This window comes from Oncorhynchus gorbuscha, linkage group LG06 (genome assembly GCF_021184085.1).
Source record: "Oncorhynchus gorbuscha isolate QuinsamMale2020 ecotype Even-year linkage group LG06, OgorEven_v1.0, whole genome shotgun sequence".
Classification (NCBI taxonomy): domain Eukaryota; kingdom Metazoa; phylum Chordata; class Actinopteri; order Salmoniformes; family Salmonidae; genus Oncorhynchus; species Oncorhynchus gorbuscha.
The window spans coordinates 17,530,245-17,549,758 of record NC_060178.1 but is presented as its reverse complement, the minus strand read 5'-3'; the positions used below and the strand labels follow the sequence as shown (position 1 = coordinate 17,549,758).

At 46.1% G+C, this 19,514-nt stretch overlaps 1 protein-coding gene across 9 annotated transcripts in view; it reads left to right on the top strand.

The window, feature by feature from the left end:
• Positions 1–19,514, top strand: part of LOC124037637 (protein MON2 homolog) — a 59,555-nt gene that overhangs the window by 34,304 nt on the left and 5,737 nt on the right. For 2 of the 9 annotated variants that reach the window (XM_046352554.1, XM_046352548.1), the window contains 19 exons: positions 1,803–1,907; positions 2,341–2,421; positions 2,621–2,785; positions 2,929–3,030; positions 3,506–3,508; positions 8,257–8,367; positions 8,809–8,984; positions 9,478–9,640; positions 10,104–10,397; positions 10,658–10,856; positions 11,094–11,743; positions 12,247–12,390; positions 13,624–13,641; positions 14,357–14,485; positions 15,380–15,570; positions 15,799–15,859; positions 15,963–16,086; positions 16,475–16,682; positions 18,144–18,179. In XM_046352554.1, the coding sequence (XP_046208510.1) occupies positions 1,803–1,907; positions 2,341–2,421; positions 2,621–2,785; positions 2,929–3,030; positions 3,506–3,508; positions 8,257–8,367; positions 8,809–8,984; positions 9,478–9,640; positions 10,104–10,397; positions 10,658–10,856; positions 11,094–11,743; positions 12,247–12,390; positions 13,624–13,641; positions 14,357–14,485; positions 15,380–15,570; positions 15,799–15,859; positions 15,963–16,086; positions 16,475–16,682; positions 18,144–18,179 (2,960 nt within the window). The remainder of the gene's footprint in view (positions 1–1,802; positions 1,908–2,340; positions 2,422–2,620; positions 2,786–2,928; positions 3,031–3,505; positions 3,509–8,256; positions 8,368–8,808; positions 8,985–9,477; positions 9,641–10,103; positions 10,398–10,657; positions 10,857–11,093; positions 11,744–12,246; positions 12,391–13,623; positions 13,642–14,356; positions 14,486–15,379; positions 15,571–15,798; positions 15,860–15,962; positions 16,087–16,474; positions 16,683–18,143; positions 18,180–19,514) is intronic. The other 7 variants (XM_046352555.1, XM_046352551.1, XM_046352557.1 and 4 more) reach the window with 5 other exon arrangements.

The window sequence follows — 19,514 nt, the reverse complement described above, 5'->3', positions numbered from 1 at the left end:
TGAACAAAATGTTGCAAGGCTGCAAAAAGTTGTCACACAGTTTTCTGACAACATACATGCATTTAAGTTGAAGCTGACTTTGTGGGAGATGCAACTGGCAAATGGCAACCCTGCTCATTTCCCCTGTCTGAGAGATGTGTGTGACCAGACCTGATGCGGACATGAAACGGTACAAAGACAAAATTGCAGGACTACTGCGGGAGTTTGAGAAACGTTTTCAGGTATTTGGTGAACTTGAGACAGAATTTTCAGTTTTTCGCTCACCTTTCACAGTTAAAGCTTCTGATCTGCCGGTCGAAATTCAGCTAGAGATAATTGATTTGCAGTGTGATGCAGATTTGAAGGGCAAATTTGCCTCTGTAGGTCTGGACAGATTTTATCAGTATCTACTACCAGGGTACCCCAAATTAACAGCCCTGGCTGCTAAAATTTTGTGCATGTTTGGGACAACCTACCTTTGTGACCAAATTTTCTCAGTGATGAATATCAATAAAACAAAAATGCGTTCAAGGCTCACAAACAAGCACTTAAATGACATTCTGAAAGTGACAGCTAGTCAGGACATGACACCTGGTGTTGATGCACTTGTACAGGCCAAAAGATGCCAAGTTTCAGGTACAAATACAAGTCCAGACTAGACTAACACCTTTAAAATGCTGCCTTAGATACTGTTTGCATTGAAAGAATACAGCTCTGTGAAGATGAATCCTTACTGTGGTGATTTAAAAAATGTGCACTTTAATGTTAGTCAGCAGCTTCAAAACAAAAGTTGTGTGATGGAATTCTACTGTTCATACAACTCCATAAATTTTCAGTATGTATTGTATGTGTATGTATGTTTCATGTATGAAGTTTACAGATTTACAGGACAGGCAACACTTTCTTCATTACACATTTAAAATCACTCTCCTTAGTTTGTAAGGTGTACGCAGGGATTACATTTAGATTTTATATGCGTATGTGTAAGTGGTTTAAAAATTCCTTTCTTTAAAAGTCTAATTTAATCTTAAAGTGCATTACTATATTTTTCAGTACCAATTAAAGTTTTGTGCCTTTGTACAATCAGTGGGATCAGTTGCAATGCATATTTGTGAATGATAAAAGTAAATTGCACATTTGTCTAAGGAAATATGAGGTGTTTCATGAAATGTTTTGTAAAAGGATAGTTCATTAAATTTCAATATTTTCCTAATGTTCTTGTGCTTCTTTACACCAAAACAAAGGAAAGACATGATATTTTGGTTATTTATAGCAGAGTATGGTATAATTTTAATGGTCCGGCCCACTTGACATCTCCCTAGGCCGTATGTGGCCCACGATGCGAAATGAGTTTGACACCCCTGTTCTAGACGATTCTGTGCTTCCAACTTTGTGGCAACTTTTTGGGGCCTCAGAAATGGTTTGTTGATCGGTGAAGAACTTGACTGGCCTGTACAGAGCCCTGACCTCAACCCTATTGAACACCTTTGGGATAAATTGGAACGCTGACTGCGAGCCAGGCCTAAAATCCGAACATCAGTGCCCGACCTCATTAATGCTCTTGTGGCTGAATGGAAGCAAGTCCCTGCTGCAATGCTCCAACATCTATTGGATAGCCTTCCCAGAAGTGGAGGCTGTTATATAATGCCCACAATTTTGGACTGATGTTCTATAAGCAGGTGTCCAAATACCGTTTGTCATGTAGTGTACATCTACACAACATTTACTACAACACCACAACTAGAGGGCACCGTATGAGCAAATGTTAGACGTTCACACATACAAACAGTAGTGTTGCATAACTCCATCTCTCCATCTATCAGCTGACAGCTAAGAATATCCAGTGTATGCGGACCTTGTTGAACCTGGCCCACTGCCATGGGGTGGTGCTGGGAACCTCCTGGCAGCTGGTGCTGGCCACGCTGCAGGTACACTTCCACCATACTGTATCCACCACACACCAGAGGAGGCTGGTGGGCGAAGCTGTAGGAGGATGGGCTCATTGTAATGGCTAGAATGGAATAAATGGAACAGTCCAACTTGGTTTCCCTGTTTGATACCATTCCATTTATTCAATTTCAGCCATTACAATGAGCCTGTCCTCCTATAGCTCCCCCCACCAGCCTCCTCTGCCACACACACACTGGTACAGTTTTACACCGTATTATAACCAAGCTGGGATTTTTTATTATTGACAAGCCTAAATATTTAAAGCCTAAATATTTAAATTCATAAAAACATTTTGTTGTTCTGATTTATATAGTGGAAGTAGTCTGAGTGAATCACTCTGACTTTTCTCACCACCCACTCCACTCTTCCTGTTCTGTCTATCTATCTCCCACCTTCCCTCTCCTCTCCCAGCACCTAGTGTGGATCCTAGGTCTGAAGCCTGGGGTTGGAGGTGCTCTGAAGCCTGGTCGTGCAGTAGAGGGGCCAAGCACGGTAATACAAGACCACAAATCGATCGCCCTGCCTTACACAGTCACACTATAATTAGTTAAATTCTCTGCATCAATTAGCAACAGCCTCCGTAGGGTTTCATTGGCTATTCAGCCTTCAAAGCTAGACACCACACTAAGGTATGTAGCTCTGCTGGATCCTAACAGACAAACCTGACTCCTCTGATGTCTGTTGGTTACAGGTGCTGACCACGGCTGTGATGACGGACCTGCCTGTCATCTCCAACATCCTGTCTAGGCTCTTTGAGAGCTCCCAGTACTTAGACGATGTGTCACTGCATCACCTGATCCACGCACTGTGCTCCCTCTCTCTGGAGGCTGTGGAGATGGCCTATGGAACTAACAAGGTAACTACTATACGTGCATGTAGCCAGAGCAACGACGTATGACATCCCCATCTTCTGTATGTGCCGTCTTGTGTTACTAAATGTGTAATGCTTATATCCACCGAACCAGTCACTCATATGTTCTGTTCTCGTCATGTGTCCAGGAGCCGTCTCTGTTTGCTGTTGCCAAGCTGCTGGAGACCGGCCTGGTCAACATGGACCGTATAGAGATCCTGTGGAGGCCCCTCACTGGACATCTACTGGAGGTACGTCTTCCATTCACTATTATAGATCACCTGTAGACCTTTATATACCATCATAATGGAAGAGGTGGGGAGTGAAGTCCAGGGTTCAAATAATATTTTTTTATAATTTCAAATCTGTACTTGATTGAGCTTGCTTGCTTTAAATGGACCAGTAGAATAATCCCAATACTTGGAACTACCCATCTCACATTCCAGGCAGGGTCAAGCTAACTTTGAAAGTATTTGAAATATTTCAAATAGTATTTGAACACAGGTCAATTGAAGTGGTATTTTGGGAGAACTTCAATAGATACTTCTCGAGCCCCTTCATTTCGTGGTAATGCTAGTAACTCCCCTGTTTCTAATTCCTTGAGTGGCATCTGTCCTCTGTGTAGTAAAAGTAATACACCGTGTGTGTGTGTGTGTGTGGTCTGTCTGAAATGAACCGTTCTCTTTTCTCTCTCCCTCTCTTTTGCAACCCATGTCTGTTTTGCAGAAGGTAAGCTCGGAAACTTCTCCTCCCAATCATTTGCTTTCGCTCTCATTCCCTGTGTCTCTGCCTGGTAATCAATGTGTTGGAGCTGAGAGTATGCAATGTGTTGGAGCTGAGAGTATGCAATGTGTTGGAGCTGAGAGTATGCAATGTGTTGGAGCTGAGAGTATGCAATGTGTTGGAGCTGAGAGTATGCAATGTGTTGGAGCTGAGAGTATGCAATGTGTTGGAGCTGAGAGTATGCAATGTGTTGGAGCTGAGAGTATGCAATGTGTTGGAGCTGAGAGTATGCAATGTGTTGGAGCTGAGAGTATGCAATGTGTTGGAGCTGAGAGTATGCAATGTGTTGGAGCTGAGAGTATGCAATGTGTTGGAGCTGAGAGTATGCAATGTGTTGGAGCTGAGAGTATGCAATGTGTTGGAGCTGAGAGTATGCAATGTGTTGGAGCTGAGAGTATGCAATGTGCAGCTTGCAACACATTTATGTTTGCTTCGCTGTTATGTTTGATCTAAATTTCCTCGCTTGAGTTGCATTTTTGGAACTTTGTTTTTGTTTGTATGCATACTATACAGCAGTTGTCACCAACTTTCTCTGAGGACAGATCACGTTCTGGGTCAAAAAGCAGACCGAGATCTATTGCTTCGATTATACTTCCCTTTTTCACACTTTTTTCAAACATAATCCTATCCAACATTAACCAATTGTAAACAGTTCTGTAGCAATGAGTTTTGTGCAGTAGGATATAAGCCCAATACATTATCACTGCATATTGGCTATGCTTGAATTGTCCTGCCATTGTTGTTCTTCTCAGACTATTTAGAAATTATATTTAAAAATTGTAGGTATATGATCACACTGTAATAGATCATTTGTTGTATTTCTTGAAGCACAGCTGAGTGAGCATAACAATGAGCTTTTCATTACATTTTTTGAACTGGACTGATGACCTGCTTCTGATGGTCAGTCTGAGGTGAGGGAGCTGTGAGGCTGCCTGTCACCTGACTCACCATCTTCCAGCTGATGGCATCACTGCATGAATAGTCCTCGTTATTAAAAAAGACACAAGCCGCAAATAATAGCAATAAAAGTTTATCGAAACATGCATTTTATGGCCTATAAAAGTGTTGAACAAAGTGTTGACAGCGCTGAATGACAACTTAAACAGGAACTTACTCATAAAAACAGCTCTTTGCTGTATTCATTCAGTCTCTCTCGTCATGGTTTTGAAGTCTCACATTATCAACTTTGCTGTGTGTTACGGTCTATGGCTCCAGGAAACTGTGCAGACACAGTGATATGAGCTATCTGATTGGCCTGCATTAGGCCTATAGGTGCACTAGATTTGCTCTCTGGGCCTGCTGGGTAGACTGAGTTCTACCTTCAGGCTCGTGAAATCGTTAAAAATGGGTACACGTTGCCTTCCCTAGGACACTAGGGCTACTGAATCAAGTGCACCTACCGTCAACAGCGCGAAACAATAAATAATAGGAACTCAAGGCTTTATCATTGGGTTTTGTACAGAAATGTTTGGTGATTGATTAGGAATGTCTTGGAGATGGACCTGTTGGTGACCACTGCTATACAGACATCTGAATATATACATCAGCTGTAATGATATGCCAGCCTTTCTAGACAAGTCACATACTTGTTTCATGTTGGGCAACGTGTAGATAACAGACACTTGTGGGGTGTAAAGGAAGGTGCTAATATGGCTTCTTAATCACTGTTGGGGTAGTTGTCCAGGGGAATAGTGTAATGAGCAACAATGCAACTCGTTGAAAGCCAGCTGATCTCGCCACAGCGTTCATGATTATCTGTCTGTCAAATGGAAAAGGACATTATTTCATTCATCACAGGCATAGTGTTTTAACCACCGGGTGGACATACTGTTTGAACAGCCCTGACCCAGATCCCTTTCGCTCTCTCTCTACCCCCCCCCTCTTCCTCTTTCTCCCTCTCCGTGCTCGTGTACCGTGTGATCTCCCTCTCCGTGCTCGTGTACCGTGTGATCTCCCTCTCCGTGCTCGTGTACCGTGTGATCTCCCTCTCCGTGCTCGTGTACCGTGTGATCTCCCTCTCCGTGCTCGTGTACCGTGTGATCTCCCTCTCCGTGCGCGTGTACCGTGTGATCTCCCTCTCCGTGCGCGTGTACCGTGTGATCTCCCTCTCCGTGCGCGTGTACCGTGTGATCTCCCTCTCCGTGCGCGTGTACCGTGTGATCTCCCTCTCCGTGCGCGTGTACCGTGTGATCTCCCTCTCCGTGCGCGTGTACCGTGTGATCTCAAATCAAATCAAATCAAATCAAATTTATTTATATAGCCCTTCGTACATCAGCTGATATCTCAAAGTGCTGTACAGAAACCCAGCCTAAAACCCCAAACAGCAAACAATGCAGGTGTAAAAGCACGGTGGCTAGGAAAAACTCCCTAGAAAGGCCAAAACCTAGGAAGAAACCTAGAGAGGAACCGGGCTATGTGGGGTGGCCAGTCCTCTTCTGGCTGTGCCGGGTAGAGATTATAACAGAAAATGACCAAGATGTTCAAATGTTCATAAATGACCAGCATGGTCAAATAATAATAAGGCAGAACAGTTGAAACTGGAGCAGCAGCACAGTCAGGTGGACTGGGGACAGCAAGGAGCCATCATGTCAGGTAGTCCTGGGGCACGGTCCTAGGGCTCAGGTCCTCCGAGAGAGAGAAAGAAAGAGAGAATTAGAGAGTCATATGGGGTGGCCAGTCCTCTTCTGGCTTGGGTGGAGATTATAACAGAACGTGGCCAAGATGTTCAAATGTTCATAAATGACCAGCATCTGAATAATAGTAAGGCAGAACAGTTGAAACTGGAGCATCTCCCTCTCCGTGCGCGTGTACCGTGTGATCTCCCTCTCCGTGCGCGTGTACCGTGTGATCTCCTCTCCGTGCGCGTGTGTTGTCTGATCTCCCTCTCAATGCTTGTGTGATGTCTGATCTCCCTCTCTGTGCTTGTGTACCATGTGATCTCCCTCTCCGTGCTCGTGTACCGTGTGATGTCTGATCTCCCTCCCCGTGCTTGTGTGATGTCTGATCTCCCTCCCCGTGCTTGTGTGATGTCTGATCTCCCTCTCAATGCTTGTGTGATGTCTGATCTCCCTCTCAATGCTTGTGTGATGTCTGATCTCTCCGTGCTTGTGTGATGTGTGATCTCCATGCGTGTGACCGTGTGATCTCCCTCTCCATGCTTGTGTGATGTCTGATCTCCCTCTCCATGCTTGTGTATGTGTGATCTCCCTCTCAATGCTTGTGTGACCGTCTGATCTCCCTCTCCTGATCTGCTTGTGTGATGTCTGATCTCCCTCCATGCTTGTGTGATGTCTGATCTCCCTCTCCATGCGTGTGTGACCTTGTGTGATGTCTGATCTCCCTCTCAATGCTTGTGTGATGTCTGATCTCCCTCTCCAATGCTTGTGTGATGTCTGATCTCCCTCCATGCTTGTGTGATGTCTGATCTCCTCTCAATGCTTGTGTGATGTCTGATCTCCCTCTCCGTGCGCGTGTACCGTGTGATCTCCCTCTCCGTGCTCGTGTACTGTGTGATGTCTGATCTCCCTCCCCGTGCTTGTGTGATGTCTGATCTCCCTCTCAATGCTTGTGTGATGTCTGATCTCCCTCTCAATGCTTGTGTGATGTCTGATCTCCATGCTTGTGTGATGTCTGATCTCCATGCTTGTGTGATGTCTGATCTCCCTCTCCATGCTTGTGTGATGTCTGATCTCCCTCTCCATGCTTGTGTGATGTCTGATCTCCCTCTCAATGCTTGTGTGATGTCTGATCTCCCTCTCAATGCTTGTGTGATGTCTGATCTCCATGCTTGTGTGATGTCTGATCTCCCTCTCCATGCTTGTGTGATGTCTGATCTCCCTCTCCATGCTTGTGTGATGTCTGATCTCCCTCTCAATGCTTGTGTGATGTCTGATCTCCATGCTTGTGTGATGTCTGATCTCCCTCTCCATGCTTGTGTGATGTCTGATCTCCCTCTCAATGCTTGTGTGATGTCTGATCTCCATGCTTGTGTGATGTCTGATCTCCCTCTCCATGCTTGTGTGATGTCTGATCTCCATGCTTGTGTGATGTCTGATCTCCCTCTCCATGCTTGTGTGATGTCTGATCTCCCTCTCAATGCTTGTGTGATGTCTGATCTCCATGCTTGTGTGATGTCTGATCTCCCTCTCCATGCTTGTGTGATGTCTGATCTCCATGCTTGTGTGATGTCTGATCTCCCTCTCCATGCTTGTGTGATGTCTGATCTCCATGCTTGTGTGATGTCTGATCTCCCTCTCCATGCTTGTGTGATGTCTGATCTCCCTCTCAATGCTTGTGTGATGTCTGATCTCCATGCTTGTGTGATGTCTGATCTCCCTCTCCATGCTTGTGTGATGTCTGATCTCCCTCTCAATGCTTGTGTGATGTCTGATCTCCATGCTTGTGTGATGTCTGATCTCCCTCTCCATGCTTGTGTGATGTCTGATCTCCATGCTTGTGTGATGTCTGATCTCCCTCTCCATGCTTGTGTGATGTCTGATCTCCCTCTCAATGCTTGTGTGATGTCTGATCTCCCTCTCCATGCTTGTGTGATGTCTGATCTCCCTCTCCATGCTTGTGTGATGTCTGATCTCCCTCTCCATGCTTGTGTGATGTCTGATCTCCATGCTTGTGTGATGTCTGATCTCCCTCTCCATGCTTGTGTGTGTGTGCCTACCCTCTGTTCCCTGCTGCAGGTCTGCCAGCACCCCAATGCCAGAATGAGAGAGTGGGGGGCTGAGGCTGTGACCTCCCTAATCAAAGCTGGCCTGGCCTACAAACACAACCCCCCTCTGGCACAGAACCAGGTACTACTACTACTCCATCTCTCTCATCTTCACCCAGTAACCCAAACACAGGGGATGGTGGAACATTTCCTGTCTAGAAGTTGGAAGACTTACAATGCAATGGAAGGTGATAATAGCTAGATGACTAGCTATTAGTCCGCTTCACCATGCCAACCCACCCACACATAGTTGGCATGTTTAGATCTTAAGGCCACTCCCTGCCCTCTTTCTTCCTCTCTATCCCCATCTCTCTCTCACGCTCTGTCAATTCCATTTTAATTTATTGGCATGGAAAACATGTTTACATTGCCAATGCAAGTGAAATAGATAATAAACAGGTGTGAAATAAACAGTAAACATTACAGAGTTTCAAAGGAATGGAGACATTTAAATAAACGTAAATATGGATTGTATTTACAATGGTGTTTGTTCTTCACTGGTTGCCCTCTGTCCCTCCGTCAGAGGCTGCAGCTCCTGTTGTTGAACCCGCTGAAGGAGCTGTCCAACGTGCTCCATGCAGACATCCGTCAGAAGCAGCTGGAGAGCGTGCTGCAGATCCTCCAGAGCCAAGGGGACAGTCTGGGGCCCGGCTGGCCCTTAGTGCTGGGCGTAATAGGGGCCATCCGCAACGACCAGGGGTGAGAGAGCGAGCGAGGGAGGGATGAAAGTATAGATGGGAAGAGGGATAACGTTGAAGCGGTGCAGAGATGATGTGCTTCTTTACTATTTTCGCAGTAGTAACACTTAGAGGTAATGTTACTTTTTGGGTGACCCAACCAAATGTGAGTTATAGATCTGTCATTTTCATTGAAAGCAAGTCTAAGAAGCTGTACATCGGTTCTATATGTGCAATTGCTATGTTTCCCGTTCTTAAGTTTTGTTTGAGCGTCTTTTAATTTTTGTTTTGTACGTCTTCAAACAGCTGAAAATAAGAATTTGTGTTCTTAAGAAGATATTTCAGTGGTTCAGATTGTACAATGATTCTCTGCACTATGCATTGCTTGTTTTGTCACATAAAATGAAATGAGGCAAACTATTTTATTTATTTTAGCAGCCAGGAAATGGCAGAGTGATTTCTGCGTAGTGCACCTTTAATTGATCTCGCCTGCTGTATTTCCTCCTGTACCCCAGAGAGTCATTGATCCGAACAGCCTTCCAGTGCCTGCAGTTGGTGGTGACTGACTTCCTCCCCACCATGCCTTGCGCGTGCCTCCAGATCGTAGTGGACGTAGCTGGCAGCTTCGGCCTCCAGAACCAGGAGCTCAACATCAGCCTCACCTCCATAGGACTCCTGGTGAGACTGAACACACCATGACTAACACTAACCCAAAATCAGCCTCACCTCCATAGGACTCCTGGTGAGACTGAACACACAATGACTAACGCTAACCCTAACTCAACATCAGCCTCACCTCCATAGGACTCCTGGTGAGACTGAACACACAATGACTAACGCTAACCCGAACTCAACATCAGCCTCACCTCCATAGGACTCCTGGTGAGACTGAACACACAATGACTAACGCTAACCCTAACTCAACATCAGCCTCACCTCCATAGGACTCCTGGTGAGACTGCAGTATGTGGCATATATTGTTGTATATCCTATATAGTATTGAGTTTGTTGATACTGTTGTAATTGCTGTTGCGTTCCCCCAAGGTATTACTTTTCTAGTATTTCAACAATGATTTTTCAAAGTGACTGTCTGCTAGTGATTTCAGTCAACCTCTCTCCCTCCCCCTGTTTTCCCCCACAGTGGAACATCTCCGACTACTTCTTCCAGAGGGGCGAGGCCATCACCCAGGAACTAGAGAGGGAGGAGGCCGCGCTGCAGAAGCAGGCTCAGGAAAAGGGTGAGCCCTTGAACAGGCCCTTCCACCCGGCCCCTCCCTTCGACTGCCTGTGGCTGTGTCTGTACGCCAAGCTGGGCCAGCTGTGTGTGGACCCCCGGCCCGCGGTCAGGAAGAGCGCCGGTCAGACCATGTTCTCCACCATCGCTGCCCACGGCACCCTGCTGCAGCAGCCCACCTGGCACATCGTGGTCTGGAAGGTACCGTCTAGTCACTAACAGTAATCACATGAATGATGCATGGCTGTAGACTCCTATGGCAGACTGGAAGCTAATCCATCGTTCAGTCACTGGCCGTCGTCTATCAACGAAACATGCGGTCAAATAGGATTGTACATTTGGGATCTGTCCATTTGAACCTGATCATACGTGATTAAGTCCTGCTGCTAATACTTGAAACCACCCAGTATGATTTTAACAACCTTATTGGTCATCTGCCCTCTGGCGGTCCATAAAACCAGGTTCTGTTCCACCTGCTGGACTGTGTGAGGAAGTCTTCCACTACTGCCGATAGGGAAAAGATTGAGTCGGGGGGCGGGAACATCCTCATCCACCACTCACGGGACACAGCTGAGAAACAGTGGGCGGAGACCTGGGTGCTGACGCTGGCAGGGGTGGCTCGTATCTTCAACACCAGGAGATACCTGCTGCAGCAGCTAGGTGTGTGTGTCCCTGTCTGTGTGTGTCCCTGTCTGTGTGTGGTCATGTGTTTTTATTTCAAGCTTTTTTCGTTCATCTCTTATGTCTATACTCAATGACAGGAGGAGGAAGATTAGTGATTTATGGACAGTGCTCCTCCTCCTCATTGCCCTGTCCCCACGCATATGCAAAATACTAATTTAACGAATAGGCCCCAATATTTTCCTCTTCTTACCTGGTTCTGTGTCCACTCCACAGGTGACTACTTCAAGGCGTGGGAGGTTCTGTTGGACCACATCCAGTCTGCTGCCCTCAGTAAGAACAGTGAGGTCTCCCTGGCCGCGCTCAAGTCCTTCCAGGAGATCCTCCAGATCGCCACGCCCGTCAAGGACTCCACCATGTCCACTGACGCTCTGGCTGCCATGGGTGTTCCCCCCGTCCTCATCGACCCCCTCAGCGCCCCGGGCCCCGGCAGACCCCTGCTGCGCTCCGACTCGATGCTGGAGAGGCTGACGAGCTACAACGGCGCCGAACTCCAGGCCCCTCCCCCAGGGGAGGAATCGACACTGGAGGATGCGGCGCTGTGGTGGTCGGCGTGGAACACCTGGTACCGGACGGGCACAGACAGCACGAGGCCCCCTAGTGGCGGGACGGGGACAGACAGACCCTCCTTCGTCCCCAGCCAGCCCTTCCTGACAGCGTTAGTCCAGATCTTCCCTGCCCTCTACCAGCACATAAAGACTGGCTTCAGCATGGAGGACCTGAGGAAACTGGGGGTGATCCTCCACGGGGCTGTGTCCATACCCATCAGCAGTGACGCCTCGCCCTTCATCCTGCCCTCTTACACCGAGGCTGTCCTCACCAGCCTGCAGGAGGCTGTGCTCACCGCGCTCGATGTGCTGCAGAAGGTGGGTGGGCCGCAGCACAAAAATTGTAACATTTTTAAAACCAATCCACACACACACTTAAATGCTCTCAAAGTTCCCTTTTTATTACATGGACACGGTTGCTATTCCTTTTTTGGCCTCTGTTATGGAAACTAGCACATTGATTTAAAGGGTCATTGTTCCTTTTCTCCTGACCTACTAATGGACAGTATGTGACTGTGTAGCATAACGTTGTTTAGCCTGATCGTAGTTAGTAGTTAGTGAGGTTCTCTGGTTCTAGTGAGGTCAGTAAGTGAGTGAGATCGCTAGTTCTAGTGAGGTCAGTAGTTAGTGAGATTCCCTGGTTCTAGTGAGGTCAGTGAGTGAGATCCCTAGTTCTAGTGAGGTCAGTAGTGAGTGAGGTTCCCTGGTTCTAGTGAGGTCAGTAGTGAGTAAGAATCCCTGGTTCTAGTGAGGTCAGTAGTGAGTGAGGTTCCCTGGTTCTAGTGAGGTCAGTAGTGAGGTTACTGTCTCTCTGTCTGCAGGCCATCTGTGTGGGCCCAGAGAACCTGCAGGTCATGTACCCAGCCATCTTTGAACAGCTGCTCCTCTTCGTCGAGTTCTCCTGCAAACCCCCCCAGTACGGCAAGATGGAAACCAAACATGTGGCCAACGCCAAATACAACCAGGTAAAGAATCACAATCTCTCTCTCTGCCGTTGTCTTTCTGACGCTTTGTGTGCAAGTCTGTCTCTCCTCGATACCTCAGATATTTTCCATTGATGGAATGTTGAAACATTTTCTATCCCAGTTATCCGTTTCTTTCCAGGCTTTCTGAAAATGGTCGTCTCATGACATTAATTAAGCCCCTCCCCTTTCCTTTGGCTGGTCCTCATTTTCCCCGCCCCCATTGTTCTAATCAAAAGACACACAGCTAGGTCTTTTAAACCGCATCAGCAGCCATAAACTATCTCTCTTCTTTCTCTCTCTCATTCCCACCAGCCCCTCAGGCTGGCAGCACGCTAGCCCCTCAGGCTGGCAGCACGCTAGCCCCTCAGGCTGGCAGCGCTAGCCCCTCAGGCTGGCAGCGCGCTAGCCCCTCAGGCTGGCAGCCCGCTAGCCCCCCAGGCTGGCAGCCCGCTAGCCCCCCAGGCTGGCAGCCCGCTAGCCCCCCAGGCTGGCAGCCCGCTAGCCCCCCAGGCTGGCAGCCCGCTAGCCCCCCAGGCTGGCAGCCCGCTAGCCCCCCAGGCTGGCAGTCCGCTAGCCCCCCAGGCTGGCAGCCCGCTAGCCCCCCAGGCTGGCAGCATGCTAGCCCCCCAGGTGACCTTGTTCCGGCTTTCGACAGGTATCAGACCAAGTTCATAATTCTTCCCTTTTGAAGGACAAGTGAGATTCACTTAACTCGTACAACCCTTTTTCTTTAAGTAGGCTATTGGATAATACCTGCTTTGTTCACACTGAGTTTGTAACAGAAGGGAATCTTTAAAACAAAGCTAGGATCTCATCTCAGTGTTATCCTCACTTGTTTGTATTCTCACACTTACATAAAAAAAGCCTGTCAAACAGTCTGGTCTTTGATGAAATCATCTGGTGTAGCAGCTGCTGATGCAGTATGTTGTATTGATGAGTGGTTTTGATTTCATGGTGGTGGCTGAATCAGCTATGCTAATTAATGCTATCGCTACTCTCACCAGTAAATGCTCCAAGTCTGTCTGTGACTTGATCTGTCAGTCATTCATACTGTCAGTCAGTTTTGTTGTTCAATCAAACCATTAAGGAACATGATTGCCACTGTCAGTCAATTGGTCAGTGGCGACAAGTTGGTATAATAACACCAGGCACCAGCCAACAAGTTAACTCCAACCTTCTTCTCGTTGTTCTGTTTTTTTCGTACTATCCATCTACTCACTGGATCAACTTTAGATCCAGCTGTTTACACCGGTGAGTTCCACCTCCCCCTTCAGCCTCCTTTAGTACTGTACTCAGCTGTGTTACTGTTGAATGGTCCCATCACTACTACAGTAGATGAGGCATTTCACCCACCGCATGCATGGTAAGACGTTGTCTACATCATCTCACTCCATGTTACCTACCTACCCCTGTCTGTTCTGACCGTCACTAACCAGTCCCTCCAGGATTTCGCTTGGATGTTTTTGTCCGATTCGTCGCAACAATTCTGTCAGAGTTTGTTGACATGTGAGTTGATTGAACCATATTATGCGGTAAATGTCAGGTGAATTGTTGAAATTGCGAGCCCTCTTTGTGTTCTGTCGTCATGGATCAGTTCTATGTGATAATATTGCGATGGTTTGACTGTTTTATGCGGAAATAGTGCGACGATTGGTCAAATCTTTAAGGCCTCGAATCATATGCTGGGAATTGTTGATTTTGCTAAAAGAAAATGATCACGGAATCCTGAAGAGGCTGACTAACCAGTGGATATGCCGCTCTCTCTGAATCTACTACCTACCTGTCAAGTCCCATCCTCCTATCACTTATCTTACTGACTGTGTCGTGCTGTCCATATTTGCACATGTACAGTAGTTCTACAACAAATTATATGGTTCTTTGCTCCTCTTAGTGTTTGAATGGAGGGATGTTTCCAGCTTTAGTTACCCCCCCCTCTCTCTGTCTCTCTGTCTCTCTCTCTGTACAGGCAGAATGGGTTGCCTTAAACTACGTGCCCTTTGCTGAGAGGTCCCTGGAGGTGGTGGTGGACCTCTACCACAAAACAGCCTGTCACAAAGCTGTCATCAACGAGAAAGTCCTACAGAACATCATCAAGGTGCTTTCTCCAACATCACCAAGACATGTCATTTTGTTTATACGTGTTCATGTAAAAGGAGTTGCTCGGACACTTGAACTCCTAGTGCTGGTTCTGGTTGTGAAACTACTACTTCCTAATTTAAAGATTCTAAAAATCTTTCATATCTCCCATTAGTCTATCATACTCCAGTGACTAGTGTTTCTGTCATAAACAAGCTGCTCTTTGTCGTGGAAACAACGTCTCTTTACAAAGCTGTCAGGTGTTCCTCTATTGTTTCCTGTGGGTCAATGACATACCAAGTTGCGACCTCATTAGAGTTTTTCTATGGATGGGTTCAAACCAACCCTCCTCTCCCTCTCCTGAGAACGGAGGACATAGGCATAAAATCCTAACCTTTGGGAGGCCAGCTGTGTATGGAAAGACGGAGCCGTTTCTGTTCCGTTGCTTATTCTTTCCCTGGTTTTGAGACTAAAATGCATAGACATCGATGGCTCAAGACATCATTGTTTAGATATGTCTGTGATTGATGTTATACCTGCAGGTCTCTGCGTCATTAGTGAGTCACACACACAAGACCATCAGGAATAGTTGTTTTCCCTCCTGCGCTATCAGATCGAGCACCAGGCAAGTCCATACGTTGAAGACTCCCATTGTGTTTCCAACGCCACTTCCCCTCTCGTTACAGAGAATATGCTACACGTTATCTCAATCACACTACATCTAAATATTAACCTTTGTGATCTTAATTTCCCCGTTACCCTCTCTCCTTTCCCCCATAGATCCTGAGGAAATAGCCTGGAAGTCGAGCCTAGGTGTTCGCTAATCCACTAGCAGAGCTGTCAACCAGGCTGGTCCATACATTGAAGACTCCCATTGTGTTCCAACCCCACTATTTCTCTCCTTCCTCCACAGACCCTGCGGATGCCACTGGGCCTAAAGTATGGGTGTCCGTCAGAGAGCACGTGGAAGCTAGCTGTGTCATCCCTGCTCAAGGTGCTGTCCACCGGGCTGCCCGTGGCCCGTCAGCATGCCTCCTCTCGGAAGTTTGACACTATGTGGCCAGAGCTGGCCAATGCCTTCAAAGACTTCCTTTTCACCAAAAGGTAGGTACACCCTTTCTCAGACAGTCCGTAAAAAAATATGTGGAGCGACTTCTACATATTGCACCTTAAAATGTAATTGATTTATGTTTTTTTTTTTTTTTTGACGCACCTGAATGTTCCTCAGATTCTGGGAAACAGGCGTTGATTCAGTATTGACAATGGATGGAGGACTGGGTCTTGATTAGCCATAAAGCTGAAGCTCATTGCGTTTCTGTTTCTGTTTTGCAGCACACCTCCAGACAATGTGTCCATCCAGGAGTTCCAGAAGAATGAAGCCATTGACGTTGAGGTAAAAACCTGACCGACTGACCACATTTAAACCAATCTTTGAATTGTATTACTGCCTTCATACCTGCCCATCTCTGGGGTCTGTGTGTGTCCTCTCTCTGAAGGTGGTGCAGTTGATCAGCACAGAGATCTTGCCGTTTGCCATCTTCATCCCCAAAGACTTTGTTGGCCAGATTATGGCCATGCTTAATAAAGGATCCATTCACTCACAGTCCTCCTCATTCACAGGTAAGGAAAGAACACCAACTCTTATTCCAGTCCCTTTTGCTTTTCCCCTAACGATATGTTAACATAGTCCATACATTTCTGTTGGTCACAATGTATAATTTCAACATTTTTGGATTTTCCTTTTATTAATGAATCTATAGTATATAATGTTCGTTAAGGGCTTGTAAGTCAGCATTTCACAGTAAGGTCTACCTGTTGTATTTGGAGCATGTGACAAATAAAATTTTATTTGATCAAAAACACAGAAAAAAACTATTTTCTAGCATTACCTCTGAAACTAAATGTTTTGTACGTTTCTCATTCTAGTTATCTAGTAGATGCTCTTATATCACAGTGATTTACAACAAGGGCATTCAAATAGACCATACAACCATATTTCCCTCCACAGAGGCAGAGGTAGACGTGCGGATGCGGGAGGAGTTCTCCAAAGTGTGTTTTGAGACGCTGCTCCAGTTCTCTTTCAGTAACAAGGTGTCCACGCCCCAGGAGGGCTACATCTCCCGCATGGCCCTCTCTGTGCTCCTCAAGAGGTCCCAAGACGTGTTGAGGCGCTACGTGGACGATGAGAGGCTGAGTGGACGCTGCCCACTGCCCAGGTGAGTCCACTTACATCACTAAAATGATTTCTAGAACAGGGATGGTGAGACCACGACCCCTGTAGTAGACGCACCAAAACGCAGCATATTTAGTGCTTTTATGCACCTTTTTACACAATTTGCATTCAACTTTAACAAGAGTGCTTACACTGGTAAGTACTTCAGCTGAGAACTGGCATCAGTTTCTCCATCCATATTCCTCTAGTCTCATCATTTTTCTTCCCCCTAGTCTCTCTCGTCCTTTCTCTTTCCCCCTTTCTCTTTCGTTCTCTTGGTATTCAGACCCCTTGACTTTTTCCACATTTTGTTAGGATACAGCCTTATTCTAAAATTGATTAAATATTTGTTTTCCCCTCGTCAAAGCAAAAACTGTTCTTTTTAGAAATGTTTGCTAATTTATTAAATATGCATTTTAAAAAAAATCCAATTTACATAAGTATTCCAACCCTTTATTTAGTATTTTGTTGAAGCACCTTTGGCAGCAATTACAGCCTCGGGTCTTCTTGGATATGACGCTACAAGCTTGGCACACCTGTATTTGGGGATTTTCTCCCATTCTTCTCTGCAGATTATCTCGAGCTCTGTCAGGTTGGATGGGGAGCGTTGCTGCACAGCTATTTTCAGGTCTCTCCAGAGATGTTCGATTGGGTTCAAGTCCGGCCTCTTGCCGGAATCACGCAAGGACATTCAGAGACTTGTCCCAAAGCCACTCCTGCATTGTCTTGGCTGTGTGGTTAGGGTCGTTGTCCTATTGGAAGGTGAACTTTTACCCCAGTCTGAGGTCCTGAGCGCTCTGGAGCAGGTTTATATCAATGATCTCTGTACTTTGCTCTGTTGATCTTTGCCTCGATCCTGACTAGTCTTTCAGTCCCTGCTGCTGAAAAACATTCCCACAGCATGATGCTGCCACCACCATGCTTCACTGTAGGGATGATGCTAGGTTCCCTCCTAGACATGATGCTTGGAATTCAGGCCAAAGAGTTTAATCTTGGTTTTCTCAGATCATGTAATCTTGTTTCTCATGGTTTGAGAGTCTTTAGGTGCCTTTTGGCAATCTCCAAGCGGGCTGTCATGTGCCTTTTATTGAGAGATAAAAGAGATGGTTGTCCTTCTGGAAGGTTCTCCCATCTCTACAGGGGAACTCTAGATCTCTGTCAGAGTGACCATCGGGTTCTTGGTCACTTCCCTGACCGAGGTACATGGTATTTATTTTTTGTTTTTAATACATTTGCAAAAATTTGACATGAGGTATTGTGGAGTTTATTTTTTTTAACATGTTTTATCCATTTTAGAATAAGGTTGTAACGTAGCAAAATGTGGAAAACATCAAGGGCTCTGAATACGTTCCAAAGGCACTGTATGGGGTAGATTCCCTGATAGGTGTACTGTCATCCTAGAATGTGTTCTGTGTTTGTTTACCATGGTGGCATAGTGTAACAGTCTTTTCACTGTCTTCCATAGTGGACAGAGGATGAAGCTTGATTGCCAACTTCTCAGGTTAACAGCATAATTACATTTGCATCCTTCAGATACACACCTTTTTTCAAACTGCTTCTGTTCCTTTTCTATGTGTTTCTTTTTCTCTACCTGAGCGAATTCCACACGGACTGATACAAATTATATACAGTGAGTATACAAAACATTAGGAATACCTGCTCTTTCCATGACACAGACTGACCAGGTGAATCCAGGTGAAAGCTATGATCCTTTATTGATGTCAATCCACTTCAGTCAGTGTAATTGAAGGGGAGGATACAGGTTACATTTGTAATACTTGAGACATGGATTGTGTATGTGTGCCATTCAGAGGGTGAATGGGCAAGACAAAATATTTACAGTGGGGCAAAAAAGTATTTAGTCAGCTACCAATTGTGCAAGTTCTCCCACTTAAAAAGATGAGAGGCCTGTAATTTTCATCATCGGTACACTTCAACTATGACAGACAAAATTAGGGGGAAAAATCCAGAAAATCACATTGTAGGATTTTTTCTGAATTTATTTGCAAATTATGGTGGAAAATAAGTATTTGGTCACCTACAAACAAGCAAGATTTCTGGCTCTCACAGACCTGTAACTTCTTCTTTAAAAGGCTCCTCTGTCCTCCACTCGTTACCTGTATTAATGGCACCTGTTTGAACTTGTTATCAGTATAAAAGACACCTGTCCACAACCTCAAACAGTCACACTCCAAACTCCACTATGGCCAAGACCAAAGAGCTGTCAAAGGACACCAGAAACAAAATTGTAGACCTGCACCAGGCTGGGAAGACTGAATCTGCAATAGGTAAGCAGCTTGGTTTGAAGAAATCAACTGTGGGAGCAATTATTAGGAAATGGAAGACATACAAGACCACTGATAATCTCCCTCGATCTGCGGCTCCACGCAAGATCTCACCCTGTGGGGTCAAAATGATCACAAGAACGGTGAGCAAAAATCCAGAACCACACGGGGGGACCTAGTGAATGACCTGCAGAGAGCTAGGACCAAAGTAACAAAGCCTACTTTGTCATCAGTAACACACTACGCCGCCAGGGACTCAAATCCTGCAGTGCCAGACGTGTCCCCCTGCTTAAGCCAGTACATGTCCAGGCCCGTCTGAAGTTTGCTAGAGAGCATTTGGATGATCCAGAAGAAGATTGGGAGAATGTCATATGGTCAGATGAAACCAAAATATAACTTTTTGGTAAAAACTCAACTCGTCGTATTTGGAGGACAAAGAATGCTGAGTTGCATCCAAAGAACACCATACCTACTGTGAAGCATGGGGGTGGAAACATCATGCTTTGGGGCTGTTTTTCTGCAAAGGGACCAGGACGACTGATCCGTGTAAA